This window comes from Oryzias melastigma, linkage group LG16 (assembly GCF_002922805.2).
Source record: "Oryzias melastigma strain HK-1 linkage group LG16, ASM292280v2, whole genome shotgun sequence".
Lineage (NCBI taxonomy): Eukaryota > Metazoa > Chordata > Actinopteri > Beloniformes > Adrianichthyidae > Oryzias > Oryzias melastigma.
Window position 1 is genome coordinate 20,547,266 of NC_050527.1, and position 17,289 is coordinate 20,564,554.

At 40.1% G+C, this 17,289-nt stretch overlaps 1 protein-coding gene across 4 annotated transcripts in view; it reads left to right on the plus strand.

Moving 5' to 3' along the window:
- Window positions 1-17,289, plus strand: part of LOC112143843 (vacuolar protein sorting-associated protein 13B) — a 292,951-nt gene that overhangs the window by 171,008 nt on the left and 104,654 nt on the right. For all 4 annotated transcript variants that reach the window (XM_036216063.1, XM_024268054.2, XM_036216061.1 and 1 more), the window contains exons 23-24: window positions 14,506-14,740; window positions 15,475-15,689. In XM_036216063.1, the coding sequence (XP_036071956.1) occupies window positions 14,506-14,740; window positions 15,475-15,689 (450 nt within the window). The remainder of the gene's footprint in view (window positions 1-14,505; window positions 14,741-15,474; window positions 15,690-17,289) is intronic.

Sequence of the window (17,289 nt, forward strand, 5' to 3'; positions counted from 1 at the left end):
ATAAAGAAATTAAACCATATTTTTTATTTTCCCTTTTTATTTCATGACATGCAAAAAAATATTGTTTTTGACCCACGGACCAAGATCACATTTAGATTTTGGCCCTATGAGCGAAAACGTTTGGGCACCTCCGTGTTAAAGTGAACCAGAGTGCGTTTCCCCCAATAATCCAGAACAAAGTTTCAGTCTGAATACATGCAAGTGAACTCTGGTCCAGTACCAGGAACTTCTCTCAGACCTCTTTTGAGAAGGTCTCGTTTCTAATCGGACTGAATTTCGGTTTGCTCTGAAATTCCTCATTCTGAAAACAATCCGCTCTGGAAGTGTTCCAACTGAACCAAAACAGCCACCATAGCCAGTTATTAGCTGACAAACGTGGAGCCGTGATGCAACAGCAATTCACTGAAATTGGGTTGAATGAATGCAGGCTCATAAAAACAACTTTTAATGTGATACCCATTGCTTCTCACACTGTTTTCCTGACAAACTATATGTCATAAACCCTTATTGGCGTACCTCGTATCCATAGCTTCCCCAGTAACCGTCTCGGCCATACCAAAGCAGCAGTACAAAGTGAACCTGACCTTCATACAGATGTTCAAATTTGAATAAGTGAACTATCTTAGTATTTGCAAAGTGCATCATCTCCATCTTAACATGCCCCCATAACTGCTGGCCAATGACTGAAGAGATCTGTAGTCACATAATTTCGTTTACAAGCTTTGGTCTGGAGCAGAAATCTCCGGTAGATCTCAGTCTGAATACAGACCAAATGCAACAAATCATTTTTCCAGTCTGAATACACCCTTAATTTTGTCATTGACCGTCTGGCTCAACATGCATTCCCTAAACACACTGATTTTGGCTGGTTTTGAAGCACCTTTGGTGCGTCCCTTGCTGGCCCGTTTTCTGTCAGTAAACTCTGAACTTTGGTGTGGTCACCGTATTAGACTCTGTCTGTATTGGCTTGCTTATCTGAGGCGGTGGAGGGCTGATTGTTTAGGATAGGCAGCGGGAGAAGGCGAAGCAGGCCAGGCCAGCCGCACTCCTAAGGCCACTGTTGGATCAATAAACGCAGCGATCAAAGTTGCAATTAACCCACCGCACTAACACAAACAGCCGGGCCAGCAGAAACAAACAAAGCCTTCATGTCACCTAAAGCGTTTATTTTTGCAGATTTCCACCTCGGCCAGAGAGACCTCCAGAGCTTGTCAGCTTCTGTAAGCAGTGTTAGAAGAGAGGAATGCAGGCCAGAGAGATGGCTGCTTGCCTGGCCGCGCTGCAGTGCCAGGCCGTGGACTTGTTGCTTGTGGTGGCATGTGGGAGAGACTGATCCTATCTGCTGTCAGGATGCATCACGCCTAAATGTTTTGCACATTCACATGGGGATGTAAATCTGTTCTGTGAGCTCGTAGCATGAACTTGGCATGTATATGTGTTCACCTCAAAACACATCTGCATGGTGTCATCTTCAGGTACACACATTAATCATGTTCATTTACATGGAGACACCGTTTACACTACTACCCCCTATTGCAAAAGTCTATTTGGATAGAGCAGAAAATGCAGGAAAACTTGGAAAAATGGGGAGCAGAAGGTCAAACAGTGGGTGGGTTTAGTGGGGGCTATGCTTTGTGGACCTTCTGTTCATCCAATCGGCCACTTAGGAAACACGGTGTCCTGTCTGGTGCATGCACAGGAAGATTACATTTGGAGAGGTATCACATTTTTAAAACAAAGGGATGTGTTTTCCGTTTGCTGCTGATCCCTCCGCTGAGGCTTTTATGCTCCAGAGTTGCAAATGTTTTCACTGGAGATGCTGGGAGGGTGTTTCTAATTTCCTATCCTCTATCTCTGGGTGATTTCCTGTGTGTCATGACTTGGTTATTGTGTGTCGAGAAAACCGTACCAGCACATGCTGTGTGTGGTTAGTGTGCACAACACAGTGTGCTTCACAAGTTGTGGGGTCTCTCTACAGAGGGCTGATCCTGACCCGCAGAGTTCAGCTCCGCTAAGGTCTGTGCAAAATTGGGACATCCATGTTTCTCTTTCCTGCAGCGATATGAAAACAATAAGCCTCACAGCGGATATGTCCACAGCACCACAGGCCAAATGTCACACATGCACTGCACCGCCTGGGTCAACTTAAGCGACGACGACAGTAATGCATTTACGGCTGTCAGGACTCTGATCAAGACATGTGTGCGGCTGTAAATACATTTCAATGACTATTCTATATTTACCGACAGAGTCAAAGGACAAGCTGGACAAACGCTGTTCATTCATGGGGAGGCTTTGATGCCAGGCAGGAACAAAAGGGGGAAAAAAGCATTTTAAAAGATAACTGATAAGATCTTTTAAATGATTATTTAAAACCAGTTATACTCTTTTTTTTTTTCTGCTTTCATTTGTTCCAACACTGTGTTCTTTCCCATAAATGGTTTGATGATCCAAAATCCAGAGTGGATTAGAGCAGGCTCTTTGACCCATCCAATGTGGCTCTCTGGGTCAAGAAAAATTAAAGTTTTTAATTTTAAAAGAGAAACTGTAAAGTAAAAAGTAAGTAGTAAAAAAAAAAAAAAAAGTTAAGAAAGCTAACTTAAACTTAACCTTTTGTGTATCACAAAAATCATTTGGAGATCAGTAAACACAACCAGAATTAAGAAGCATCAGATTATAAAGCAGATTTTTAAAAATATTTTTGAACAAATTGAAGGATTTTAAGTGCACCTCACAGTTTAAAAAAAAGACTGTATGGATCACTTAATAAGCTCTGGTTTAATTTTAATTTGTTACATCTAGACTAATCTGGGTGAAATGCATCACAAGTGGTAACATAACTGCTTTTTTTAATCACTGCTAATTGGGGGTGGGCCAAAATATGGATATTGCAACATATTGCAATATTTAATTTTGCAATTGATTCTTGATGGGTCCTCACCAAATATCGATCTTTTATTCTTGTTTGAAGAGGCAGTAAAACGTTATATTCGTCATCCCTTGGAGGTTGATAGGGGGCGCACGTTTCAAGACTGGCTGTCTTGAGCACTAATGTGCCAATGTGTACTTATTGTTTAATTTTTGTTCTGTTGTTTACAACGATTTTGCACTAAGTAGTGACACTGCTGTTCATGTTTACTATTGTTAACACTGAATTTTACAGATAATTCTAATTCGATTGGTGTTGATACTTGTCAAAGACAGTATTACTCATCCAGCAATGTTGGACAAAAGTGTCTATTGGTTGCACAAAATTATGGGTTATCAGAGACTTTTTTTTTCTTTTTAAATCAATTATCGCAGTATCTTGATATTATAGATATGGTGAGCCATGTATCGCATTGTATCGTGAGGTACCCAGTGATTCCTGGCCCTACTAATGGCATTACTCTACCTAATACTACATTTTCTTCATTGACATGATCCTGTGACACAGGGGGTCTTTTATTTTGAAAGTAAGTCATGTGAACCTCTGTCAAAAGTTACAAACTATCTCATATTAAAAAAAAAAAAAAAAGATATTTTTTTCTTTGTTATATTTCTGGAAAAAAGAAAAACAACTACAGCTCTCATATTTGCTAAAGGGCCGGGAATCAATTAAAAATTGTAACTAATTAATCGCAAACCTGGAAAAAATTAATCGCAATTAATCACAATTCCAACTTGTTCTTTTTTTCTCATATATTTTCTTTATTATGTTTGTGAAAAAATGAAAACTTTGGGAGAGGAGTTTGATCCAGCTACATTTCAAGTCAGCTCACCTGGTATCTGCTCACAGGTGAGGGCGTGTCGGTCAGTTCTGAACTGCTCGCATCTCTTAACAGCAGCGTGCAAGACTTTTGCAGTGAACTGCGCAACGCCGGTGCTTGTTATTGTAGAAAAATTCATGTAGGTCCCTATCCCAAAATAAAAAATAAGCTGCTTTTTAGGACGCCTGAAGGCGTTAATGAAAAATTATTATACGTTAACTCTGTTCGATTAATCGAGTGCGCTAATGCCTTAACGTTCACAGCCCTAATTTATTATAATACTAACAAAAATAAAAGGAATGCCTTATTTTCTAAAGGTTTAATCGATACTTTGTGGCTCTTTCTGGGTTGTTGTCAGTAGGAAATTGACCCGATTGGCTCTTTAAGCATTAGAGGTTGAAGACCCCTACATGTCATTCATTTTAGGGAATCTAACAGTATTTAAGATGGGATAATCTCATCCTCAAACCTCCAACTCCAAGGTTACTCTTTGAAAACCTCACTGTAAATCCTAAAGTGTAACTCCAGAGCACCCACCTGGAGTTTGTCGTTTTTTTGTTGCGCATTTTTTTTTTTTTCTTCAAAAGTCCAGTAAAGCTACAGCTTTCCATTCTGCTGATATTTACTGTTCCAACAGTTTCTTTTCAGAGGCAAGCTGCTATCTCAAAGAGGCATTTTTTCACCCTTACAGCAAAAACATGCAGAAAAAAGCGTCTGCAGCCGACAGCCAGGTGTCAGATGTTTAGGTTGAGCTCCGGGCCAAGAAAGTTTCCTTTTTATTTGCTTGTTTTCTTCAAACTACTTTTTCATTTTGAATCCTAATGGACTCTTTTTTTTTCCCTAAAGAAATGAGTAAAGATGGAGTAATATGATCTGTGATTTTAGTGTGCATGTGTTCATTTTTGCACTAACTTAATGTGAATGTGTGAGCAAAAATGATGTATGTGTGTGTATAACTCTGCAAATGAGTTGGTATGTCATTCGAGCATGTTTTCTCTGCTAAACTCCAGCACGTGCAGCTTCATGAGGAATTGATTGGCTTCAGCCTTTTTTTTAAACAAGGATTTCCTGGTCAAAATTAAAAACCGTTTCTGCCCTTTTTGAATTATATTAATAAAATGTGCTGAAAATGATACACTGTGCCTTTGAAAAACCGTAAGCACACAGTTACATTGTCTAGCAGTGTTTTTACTAAATGAATCTGTCATTAGTGGCGGTCGGAAACTGAGGTACGCGTTCCATACTGCTGACAACTGACTGCATTTGTTTTCTTTAAAGATTTTGTTTCACTTTGACAGGACATGATGTCATTGGAAAAAGTATTGAACAATTATCTTTCCCCAGCTTCTCTTTTCCCCGCTGAGTCCTGCACATTCGATAATTTGAGCGCACCTGCTGCTCTGGACTTGTGGCCAGCACCCTAAACCTGTTCCTTCCTCTTCACTGTCCTGACCCGACATGTTTTACCTCTTTTCTGATCCAAACAAACCAAGTCGGCTGTTAACACTGAAATCACACGTACTCCAGAAGTGCTGCACGTGTTTTTCATGTGTTTGTTGTGTGGGATTCTTTTCCAAGGCTGTCTGTCATTTTTGTTGCTGTTTTTATTCCACATTACCCTGAATACAGCTAAACTTGTGTAACAGATATTCCATTCTAAAATTAAACCTTTGGCAATTTAGATATTGTTTCATGCCCAGAGCTGGGGTTTTTTTCAATTTGACTTCAGAATTTTTCCTTTTCACTGCTTTTGGAAAGGATGCTCTTCTGAAGGTCTATACTAGTGGTCGGCAACCTTTAACAGTAAAAGAGCCATTTGGGCTCGATTTCTGCTCATCAAAGCCTAGAAGGAGATGCATAGTCTTACTTTCGCCTTTAAGAAATTTGGATTTGCATTCATGACCTTCTGTTTTTAATAATAAATGTAAATTATGTCTATTTTTTGGCACGAACAAAAGCAAAAGTACGAAAAGAACCTTGTATTTCACAAAATGTTTTTTTTTTATATAACCAGTGTTGTGCAGCATAAGATATGTGTTTTTAACTAATAAAACATCATATTTTTTACTAAAGTTTTGCTTTGCATATAAATCTGTTCATTCTGGAGGTAGAGTTGATCAAACAAGACGTCTTCAGGTCAGCAGGATGTAAAAACCTACATAGTTTATCATCTATGTGAACCTCAGACATCAATTTATACATTTAACTTGTCTAAATTAAATACATGATAATTAACTATCAAGTAATATTAAGTAATACTTACTTTAAAAAATTGCTATTTATTTTTTAAATATTTATTTATGTATTTGTTCTTTTTCCCTCTTTGTCCTCAGCAGTCTTACACTGCTGGGTTTTGTTATTTTAGTTTGAGGTTGGATCTTGGTAGTCTTAGTTTTCAAGCTTTGTTTATTTGTTTTCTTTAGGTAGTTTGGGTTAGGGAGCTGCTGACTCTGACGGTCGACATAGCTGGGTCAGCAGTCTCCATGAATTATTTTATTTTTGGCCAAGGAGCCTCAATGGTGAGATAAAAGAGACACATGTGGATCTGGAGCTGCAGGTTGCAGACTCCTGACCTAAATTGACACAAAGTACATTTCCACCACTCCAGTTATCGCTAAAAATAGTTTTGTTTGCTCAGCTTTTACATTTCATGTGACTACAATAATGCAGCTTGTCTTTGTGACTTTGGTGACATTTTAGCACAAAAAGGGGGAAAAAATTAATAGCCGGAAGTTTCACCCCTGCTGGAGCCGGCTGCAATAAATCCCCCCAAAAAACCTCTTTTGCGCCCGGAATCGTTGACCCGGAAGTCCTCGACCGGAACACTTGTTAATATTGACTTGAAAGACATAAAAGGATCAACGTTCTCTGTCTCCCATTTGAAGCTCATCTCGCACACTAAACTGCTGCACAGTTACAGTTTATTCACTTTTAAAATCTCAAAAGCGGATAATTCTGAAAAGTTTTTAAAATAGAATTTTTAAAAGTTTTTCCTAAAGTTTAGGAAAATTCTACTTAAGCAACCGGCTAAAGTTTTGAAATTTCCGCTTCCGCCTATAGGGGGTTTCTGGCGACATCTTGCATGGCACCAGAGACCCCTTGAAATTATCACAGAATTAATGTTTCATGTTCAGTGTTTGTTAAGCCAAAAAGTCAACTTTTACAGAAAGTGAAATAAAAGCAACTTTAATACTTAAATCTTTTTTTTTTACCTTTAGACTTTTGCTTTTCTACCTAGTGTTATCTTCCTTCCAATTCTTTCCTTTCTTCTCACAACGAGCTGAGGTCATGACCTCCTCGTTCACTCTGTTCAGCCCTAACAGTGAGTGGAGCAAAAGGTCAGGTCATGAGGCTGGAGTGACAAAGGATCATAGAAGAGGTGTCTTTGAGAAAGAAATGGAGTGGATCAAGTTTTTTCAAACAGCATTTTTTTCATCCGCTACTAATGTACCACAATTTAAAAAAATGACACAGAAATGCAATTTTGATCTTAATTTTCTTTATACATGTCCTCCATTATGAGAAACATACCACACAAACATGTTCAAAAACACAATTTTCATAGGAGAGATTAAATTGGATGAAAATGCTGTCCCTGCATATGTAGAAGTCACATCAAAGATTCCAGAGGGGATTTGTGGGTAATCTGACCAAAAATGACCTTCTGTGGCACAGAATGCAAAGAGAAGGACACAATATCAGACCTCAAGGGTGTCTTTTTTTTTCTTTAGGAAGTGTAGATGAAGTTTTTAAAAAAATTTTAGGAAGGACAAGAAACTAAACTCGTCAGCCTATGCTTTAAATGACCCACAGTTTGCTGATGCAGAGAGGGCATCTCCAGTAAACATGAAGCCTGAGATAAAATGTGTCAAGTCTTGTAAGTAAATGAAGGGAAATATCTGGACAAGCATTACTGTACTTTCCGGAGTATAAGTTGCGGGAGCAAAAAATGTCTAATCAAGAAGAAGAACCATATAAAAGTTGCACTCTTGGGAGAAAAGTCTGATGTTTCAGAACAAATCCGCCAAGCCCAGTGTAGCTAAATAATTAAAGAAGTACAAGAATGCTAATCTTTTGATCCGTATAAGAAAAATGTCAATTTAACAAGAAAACAATCAGATTCTCTTCCATGTTTGTTTTGGATGACACTTCTTCTTATGCTGCTGTCAGTAGCAAATACTTTGATTCAATTCAATTTCTTTATTTCTCAAAGACAGTGCACATTAAAGCATTGCATGCAATGAGCCAGAATTAGCCCAGCGGCTATTTTTCATCCGTTGTCCCCGGACAGATGTTAAAATTGTCAAGCGGTTGTTAAGAGGAAACAACTGCTAAAGGACAACCGGTGCTCACTGGAAAAATAACAAATATGTCAACTTATTTATGCCTAAAACAAAAAACACACAAATAAATCGCTCCTGAGTATAAGTCGCACCCCTAGCCAGAGGTGGGGACTCAAGTCACATGACTTAGACTCGAGTCAGACTCGAGTCATGAATTTGATGACTTAAGACTCGACTTGAACTTTCAAACCTCTGACTCGTGACTTGACTTGGAATTTACTATTGACTTTTCCTTTGCTATTTGTTTTTATCGTTTCTTTTAATGTTTTATGTAAAGCACGTTGAATTGTCTCTGTACATAAAATGTGGTATACAAATAAACTTGCCTTGCCATTAAAAAGTATATTAAGAAAGCCCGCCCCGCTGTCTCCCCATCTCCGTTTGTTTACATCCGTGTGTGGTGCCGGCCCAACATCAAATCATATTAGAGTCACATTGAATTGATCCCACAGTCCAACCAATCAAATTGCAGAAAAACATAGCCCCGCCCTCCCCTTTTCAAAGCGCGAGTTCCTGTTTGCCGGTATTTAAGAGGTTGTCAACAAAAAACGGTTTGCAGTTTGCAGAACATGCGGATAAAAAGATTACAGACAGAGACTCAACAACGACCAACTTCATCTGACTCTTAAAGTAGCAAAATCAAGTAAGTTCTGAGTGAAAGCTAATGCTAGCTTAGTGGCTAACTGCTAGCTGCAGTTATATGAATGGGACCGTAACCTCGATTCACTGCTATAGACAGACGTGTGCACACAGGTGCCATTGCTATGCATCGAGTCGCGTCAACAGAACACAGCTGTTTCAAAAATTTTAAAATGACTAGAAAGAACTTGAAACATTAAGAGTAGGACTTGTACTCTACTTGAGACTTGTTGGTCTTGACTTGTGATGCAACTTAGGGCGTGACTCAGACTTGAGGACAGACTTGAGACTTACTTGAGACTTGCAAAACAATGACTTGGTCCCACCTCTGCCCCTAGCTAAACTATGAAAAAAACTGCAACTTTTACTCCAGAAATTACGATAAGTCATTTTCAGAATAATTTGCTCCTGATAACAACACACTATGTGCAGGTGATGTGTTAGTGTCCAAAGGATGGCCACACAAACTACACTCTGATTGTCTGATTTCCTCATTTCTAACAGGCAAACATGGAGTGCACACTTTTCACCTGTGATTTGCTATTTTTTTGCTGATAACTAAGGCATATTTCTGTCAACAGTCAACTTTCTTTTTGCTTTGTTTCATATTCTGTTCACATTATTTTTCCATTTTGTACCAGCAGAACAAATGGATTTTGCTTCTCCAGTTGATGTTTTGTAGACCTGGTCTGACTTTCTTTAATACTCTTCAACATTACTCAGTCAACATCTTTTCTCAGTGAATTAAAAAATCAAGGGTAACCTTCTTTTTAATGTTATTCCTAACTATAAAACCGTATTAACCATTTTTTTTCCTTGAAATCTGGAATGGTGTGTTTCCCTGACTGTCCATAAAATTGTTTTCATTAAAAATGTCTGACATTAAAGTGGCATTTAGATGGTTGTGCATCATTTACAGCAGTACTTTGTCTTGAGCATTCCATAGTTGTCATGCTATTTTGATTTAACCATCTTTGTTCTCTATATTTGTCTTGGATAAAGCTTAAGCGAATAACTGCTTTGCCTCCAAGTGTAGTATGGATTACAGTAAGCAGTTTGTACTTAGACTTTTTGGCTCCCATCACTTGAGTACAATTTAATTCTGAGTCTGGCATGATATTCTTCTGTCAGTGCAACTATTCATCCATTTAGAGTACATTTTTTCCCTTGTATATGAATGACATTGGACTGTGCAGTCAGATTTTCATCAACAAATTTAGGATTCAGTTTCTACTTGCTCAAAACTTCCTTTCTGCTGCATTTCTCAAGTCCTCTTTGCAGATTCTTCAGAATCTACTGGAATTATTGTGTTGAATAAGTTACAGTAAATCAAAGAACATAAACACTGGAGCTCTGGTGTTAAAGGGTTAAACAGGTATTTTTTTTTATTTATAGCTTCTGCCATTTTGCTGTCCTGTCATCCACAAAACTTGTTATTGTTCACTTCTTGATGTGACCAGTCTGTCTCTTTTTTCGCTTGTACTTTAAGGCACAATTTTGTGGGGCAGTGGAAGGTATACTTTGAGGATCTCCTCAACCCTGCTCACACACCTTCCCTTGAGGAAGCAGAGGCTCTGGTGACCGTCCATCACCCGGGCTGAGGTCACTGAGGTAGTCAAAGAGCTCCTCGGTGGCAAGGCTCTGGGGGTGGATGAGGTTCGCCCTGAGTACCTCAAGTCTCTGGATGCTGTGGGAGTGTCTTGGCTGACACGTCTCTGCAGCATTGCGTGGCAGACAGGAACCGTACCACTGGACTGGCAGACTGGGGTGGTGGTTCCCCTTTTCAAGAAGGGGGACTGGAGGGTGTGTTCCAACTACTGGGGAAGTCTTTGCCAGGGTACTGGAGAAGAGAGTCCGTCCGATAGTCGAACCTCAGATTCAAGAACAACAGTGCGGTTTCCGTCCTGGTCGTGGAACAGTGGACCAGCTCTATACCCTCTCCAGGGTGCTGGAGGGTTCCTGGGAGTTCACTCATCCAGTCCAGATGTGTTTAGTGGATTTGGAGAAGGCGTTCGACCGCGTTCCCCGTGGTGTCCTGTGGTGGGTGCTCTGGGAGTATGGGGTCCGGGGAGCCTTACTCAAGGCTGTCCGGTCTCTGTACGACCGGAGCAGGAGCTTGGTTCGCATGGCCGGCAGTAAGTCAGACCTGTTTCCGGTGCATGGTAGACTCCGGCAGGGCTGCCCTTTATCACCGGTTCTGTTCATAGTCTTTATGGACAGAATTTCTAGGTGCAGCCAGGGGCCGGAGGGGATCTGGTTTGGGGACCACAGGATTTCATCTCTACTCTTTGCAGATGATGTTGTTCTGTTGGCTTCATGGAGCCAGGACCTCCAGCATGTGTTGGAGTGGCTGGGATGAGGGTCAGCACCGCTAATTCTGAGGCCATGGTTCTCGACCAGTGGTGGGTGGAGTGCTGCTGCCTCAGGTGGAGAGTTTAAATACCTTGGGGTCTTGTTCATGAGTGAGACAAGATCGGAACGTGAGATCGACAGGCGGATTGGAGCGGCGTACACCATTTTGCGGTTGCTGTACCACTCCGTTGTGGTGAAAAGAGAGCTGATCCAGAAAGCAAAGCTCTCAATTTACCGTTCGATCTTCGTTCCAGTACTCACCTATGGTCATGAGCTCTGGGTCGTGACCGAAAGAGCGAGATCCCGACTACAGGCGGCTGAAATTAGTTTTCTCCGGAGGGTGGCTGGGCGCTCCCTTAGAGATAGGGTGAGAAGCTCGATCACCCGGAGAGAGCTCGGAGTAGAGCCGCTTCTCCCTTCCATTGAGAGGAGCCAGTTGAGGTGGCTCGGGCATCTGATCCGGATACCGCCTGGACGCCTTCCTGGAGAGGTGTTTCGGGCATGTCCCAATGAGTGGAGACCCAGGGGAAGACCTGGGACACACTGGAGAGACTGTGCTGGCCTGGAAACATCTCCAGCTCCCTCCAGAGGAGTTGGAGGAAGTGACCGGGGAGAGGGAAGTCTGGGCATCATTGCTTAGACTGCTGCCCCAAGACCCGGTCCTGGATGAGCGGAGGAAGATGGATGGATGGAAACTGTTTTAAATGTGTTATCACTGCATGTTTTGTTGCCTGTCAGAAGCAGTAAGCCTATGCAGCTGTTAATACCAAACTATAAAGGTGGAATAAATGGTTGGACTTTGCATGGAATTTGCACCTCATGAATGATGAGCACCAGGCTGTCAGCAGAGGAAACAGAGATTTGTTGAGAGTGAATATCTCTTGCTGAAAAGAAATCCTCGCTGTGTGCCAGATCAATTTATGAAGCACCTCATTCGTGTGTTTCTGCCATAGTAAACCATAGCATTCCATTCCTTTCTGTTGCTAAAGAGAACTTATCCTTTTCACAAAAGTTACACCTTCAATTCCAACACCAAAATGAAGTATCTGAAGAAATAATAATGCATCTGTGTCTTCAGAAACAAAGACTATTGCATTTGTATATCATCCGCAGGAACTCTAATTAGCCTCAATTTATTTGAGTGGTTAATATTCTCACTTGATCATGTATTGTGTAAATGTTTACTTCCCACAATGTGATAAATGGCGACAGATTTAGCCAACCATCATCCTTAAAATATTAGCAGAATAATTTGGGAGGCACTGTTACCACATTTACTCAGTGTTTGTATCGTAGCTGCACCACAAGTGATCCATTTAAAACATCCAAGATTTAGATATAATATTACATCCTATTTGTTGCACTTTGTGTCTGTATATTTGACAGGGAAAGAGATCAACTTTCACATACTCCATTTGTCTGAATTACTTGGTTTGTGCATTAATTAGTCTGAAATTGTCAGTCATGAGTGCATTAGTGCATTTAGCATCAGTTTGTAATAATGATGAAATAAATTATATTTTAAATTTTCAAAAGTGCCTTTCAGGATGATCAAGAACACTTTACAGATAAATTAAACTTTCGTTGTTGTTTTATTTGATGCGGTGGAGACAAAAGCTTGGTAGTATATGATGTAAATGGTGTATGCTTGTATAGTGCTTTCTACCCTCTTTGAGGGCCCAAAGGGCTAAACAGTCACACACACATTCACACACACATTCACACACTGGTGGAGGCTCCGCTGCCATTCCCCCCACCAGAGACAATTCGGGGTTAGGTGTCTGTATGTTTGAAGAGAAGAGTTTTGAGCTGCGTTATGACTTCTCATTAACTGCAGAAAACATAGATATCAGTTTTTGAAAAGGTTTATTTTCTTCTTTCAAATGGTTGTGGCAATCTAAACACCTCTCTAGTTTTTACATACTTTGCTTTATTACATACTGGTACTGTGTTTTATATGAGATTTTTCCAACTTTTTTTTTTTAATTTATTTTTTTATTATTATTATTTAATTTGATTTTATTTGTCTTGCTCTTTGGCTGTTAAATTTGTAAAAGTTTTTAATGTGAAGCACTTTGAGCTAAACTTGTTGCAAAAGTGATCTAAAAATAAAGATTGATTTAATTTGATCAGTACTGAATCTCCCGTTTTCAGTGCTTACACTTATGATTTATTGTTTTTAAACTAATAGCTGTTAATATTAAAGGAATAAGAAGATTAGCAGAATTGTGTAGCTGAACAAAAAAGTGTAGCACAAGCTTTTTACTCTCATACAGGGTCCTCTCCATAAACAATAGAGGCTGAGAGCTTCTTTATGTCTGCCTCTTGGTTCAATGCTGTGATGATTTTCAGTCGACTAGAGCATCTGAGAAGGTTCTCCTCCCTCTACACATCCATCCCACTCTCTATTGTGGAGAACAAGAGACACAGGAGAAGATTGTGTCTCTCTTCATTGCAAAAACTGAATCTTAAGAAAGTAAAAAGTCACTTGTTTTAAGATAAAATTAAAAAAAAATGTCTTATTTTCTGTCTTGCAAGAAAAACAATCGTAACAAGAAAATTTTTCAATTGCAAAATAATCTTACTTTCAGAAAACATGTCTTAGTGACTAGAATTTGTTTCTCAAAATAAGAATTCTTGGTAAAAATCTTTTTTTCTTACCTTATTGGCAGATTTTTGCATATCTAAATGGTGGTTCACTTTCGGCTGGGCAATAAAGCGCCGTCCAGCGGCTGCTGCCCACCACAATGAATTTCCCCCCCAGGGATTAATAAAGTATATTTGATTTGATTGATTTGATTATCCCTTCTGGGGTCGCCACAGCGTAACAGCACCCACTTGTTCGCATCAGTGATTTGGCAGAATTTTTTTTTACGCCGGATGCCCTTCCTGACACAACCCTGTACTTGAGGGGCACAGGGACCAGGTTAGGCAGCAGCGTCGAGGGTCTTGTCTAAGGACCCAATCTGGGTGGGGATCAGTGGACAACCCTGGGAATCGAACCCAGGGCTCCTGAGTGACAGACCTTCACCTAGCCCACTGAGCCACCCAGCTGCTTTTTGCATATCTAAATGCATTCATTTAATATTTTAAGATTGTTTTAGCATATTTCTAGGGGCTGTTTTTGCAGTGTTTCTTAACTTCTCTCAAAAGCTACATGATCCATTCTCAAGTATTGCATGGCATTATTAAACCCAGTTGCTCTTCTCCCGCTCCATGCGTACTTCGATCCGCTTCCGCGTCCAATGGGAGGCAGGCAGAACAGTTCTGCCCCAAGCCCAACCCCTCTGACTGTATTTTTACATTTTGGCTGTGGGTGGAGTCGGCCTCCAACTTCCCTGTTTGGTTACCCTTTAATGCCCAGAAGCAGTAAGTTTGTAGCTATGATCTTATGTCTCTCTCCCATTTTTTTTCTTTTCCAGTTGGAGCTGAAGTCGTGCTGTGTGTTCCTGCCCAACGACAGCCTCCCGTCTCCCAGCACCATCATCTGTGGAGACATACCTGGCACTGTGCGAAGTTGGTATCACAACCAGGCCTTCATGCCGGGGACTCTGGTCATCTGTCTGCCCCAGATCAATGTCCTGAGTGCGGGGCACAAATACGTCGAGCCGTTGCAGGAGCTCCCTTTTGTCGTCTCTAAGCCAATCTTGGAAGAAGGTGGGTTTCTATTGTAGCGACATTTAGACATGAAGATTCAGCACTGGATAGTTGTAGAAGTCAGAGATGCTCCCAAATGCACTGAAATATGCCAAAGGCTAATCTAGATGATTTTTTTTTCATTCTAGTTCAAAGCAGTCAGATACATAAATATTTTCTGTATAAACGAAACAAAAATAGTTTAATTGCTGTCTTTATTACCAGGAAAGAGTGACCCTCCATCATTTCTTTTTGATTCTATTCATTTCAGTGTTAATTAAACACCAAACATTATGAAATCAGTAATATGCAATAATCAACGTCATTGCAAACATTTTAGGTCATGATGATCAAATTCAGTCCAGATCATTTCATTTGGGTTCAATTCTCTTTTTTATGCTACATGGACGGTCTCTCTAATGCATGACATTAAGATTTGTTGGTGTAATTCCATACTGAGCAGGCAAAGAGTGGCAGAGGAGAGTAAAACAGTCTATATGGGGGGAACTAAGAAACCTCCAGCAGACCCAGACTCAGTGGGACCATCTGTTCTGGTCAGTTAGGGTCCGAGAAAACAGGAAAGAGACAAACTCAGAAATACTGGAACACCTGAGGTAACTAGAGAGGTCATTAATGAACCCCCAGCAGTCTAAGCCTATTGCTGCACAGATGGCCTGATCCACCTTTCTTTGTTTCTCCTAAACTGTCCCTTTCTTTCACACATTTGAATATAACTCTTTTTTTGTGTTCACCAGGAGATGCGTTTCCTTGGAGCATAAGCCTGAGTCAGTTCAGCATTTATACTCTGTTGGGGCACCAGCAAAGCCTCAGTCTGCTGGAGCCGATGGGATGCACCTCCACCCTGGCAGTCACTTCCAAAGTGCAGAGCAGCTCAGAGGGAAGACCGTCCTTTGTGGTCTGCCTGCATGTTGATCTACAGCCCGTCCACGTCAAGTGTTCCAACCCTCAGGTAACCCAGAAGAGCCTAAGATGCCCATTGTACGAGGTAGTTGAATTACATGTGTACTTATCTAAATGATCTATTTGTAAACTTAGTTTCAGTCCCCTCCCACAGCCCTGGCGAGAGCACACAGGCCCAACATTCTTCTGTAATACAGAATGACCACAGTAAATGAACTTTCTCATCTTCTTACTTCATGTGATTTTCATCAGAATGGAACTGTAAACATGCAAATGTGCCCTGTTTGTTTTGGTCAAACAGTTTGAGGTTTTAGGTAAGGGGAATTGAGGATTGCAGAACTCATTATCGTTGTTTTACAATGTTTTAGTGAAAGCATAATGATAGCAGACAGCATGGAAATGCTACATGATTGTTCCTCTGCTTGTTTCTTGGGTCTTATTTCACAGCCCTTTAACAACTCCATAACCATATTCTTTTGTCAATTGAATTAGCGGTCCTGAGCGAGGTTTCTGTGTAAACACGGACCTGCAGAGCTGCTGCACGACAACAACAAAGGAGTTTCCTTCAGAACGTCAAATGCAATAAAGCAACATCACACCAATTTGAAAACATTCCTGTCTTTTAAGTTCATAAATAAAAACAAAACTTTTGGCTTCATTAATTCCCCTTCCATTTGTGCAGCATTTTTGTTACATTAAATCAGATTTTCCACTACTTGTTATGAAATACTTCATACTAAGAAGTATTTCCTTTTGGGGTGAAGCGGTCAAGCCCTGCGGTAAACAGTGTCTCACTCTTTTAAATGTTATTTTAATCAACTCTAAAGATGTTCAAACTTTCAAGATAAGAAATAGAGCGATTTTTCTGACTCTCCCACAATCACTCCCATTCACTGAAGAATCATAACAGTAAAACCCGGATGTCATGGATACACACTGGAAGCTGGGATCAGTCAGCTGCTCCATTCAGAGGATGAAGATACTCTGATCTGCCGTCACATTCTGCTTCTTTCTTTTCTGATTCTTTCTCATAAAGGCAGAAAATGATTTTCAAAAAAGCCCTCAAAGGCCTTTACTGATGCACTAACGACCTAAACATTGCTGACTAAATGAACATCTTTATAAACTCACAGGCAGGAATCACAGAAACATTTTTTAAAGAAACTATTTGTGGTCTACAACATAGTTTTTTGCTCATGCTTTCTTCTTCTTCTTCTGGAATAAGGTGTAATGCTACAGCATGATCGCCACCTAGTGTCCAAACTGAAACGTCCTCCAGGAGAAGCAGAACAATGTTTCCAATGTTAATGATCTGAACATTTTAGTTAGAACTTCTCCTTTAGAGAATCCATGTAACACTGGATGATATTAACAATCTCATTATTTCACTGATACATTTACAGTATGTGAACTGGATCAGATTAATATAAATAGATTCAAATTATATGGTGGATTGTTAATGTATTTCTAAACAAATGTCTATAAATGTGTAAACTGTGTAAACTCAAAATCAAATTGAATCGAATTGAATTGAGAGGAAAAAATGAATTTGAATCGATTCAGGCTCTTGTGAATCATATCGTTTCTGGAAATTATTATCGAGAATGACTGTCTTTAATCAGTTTCCACTTCTGCAACCAAGCAAGCCA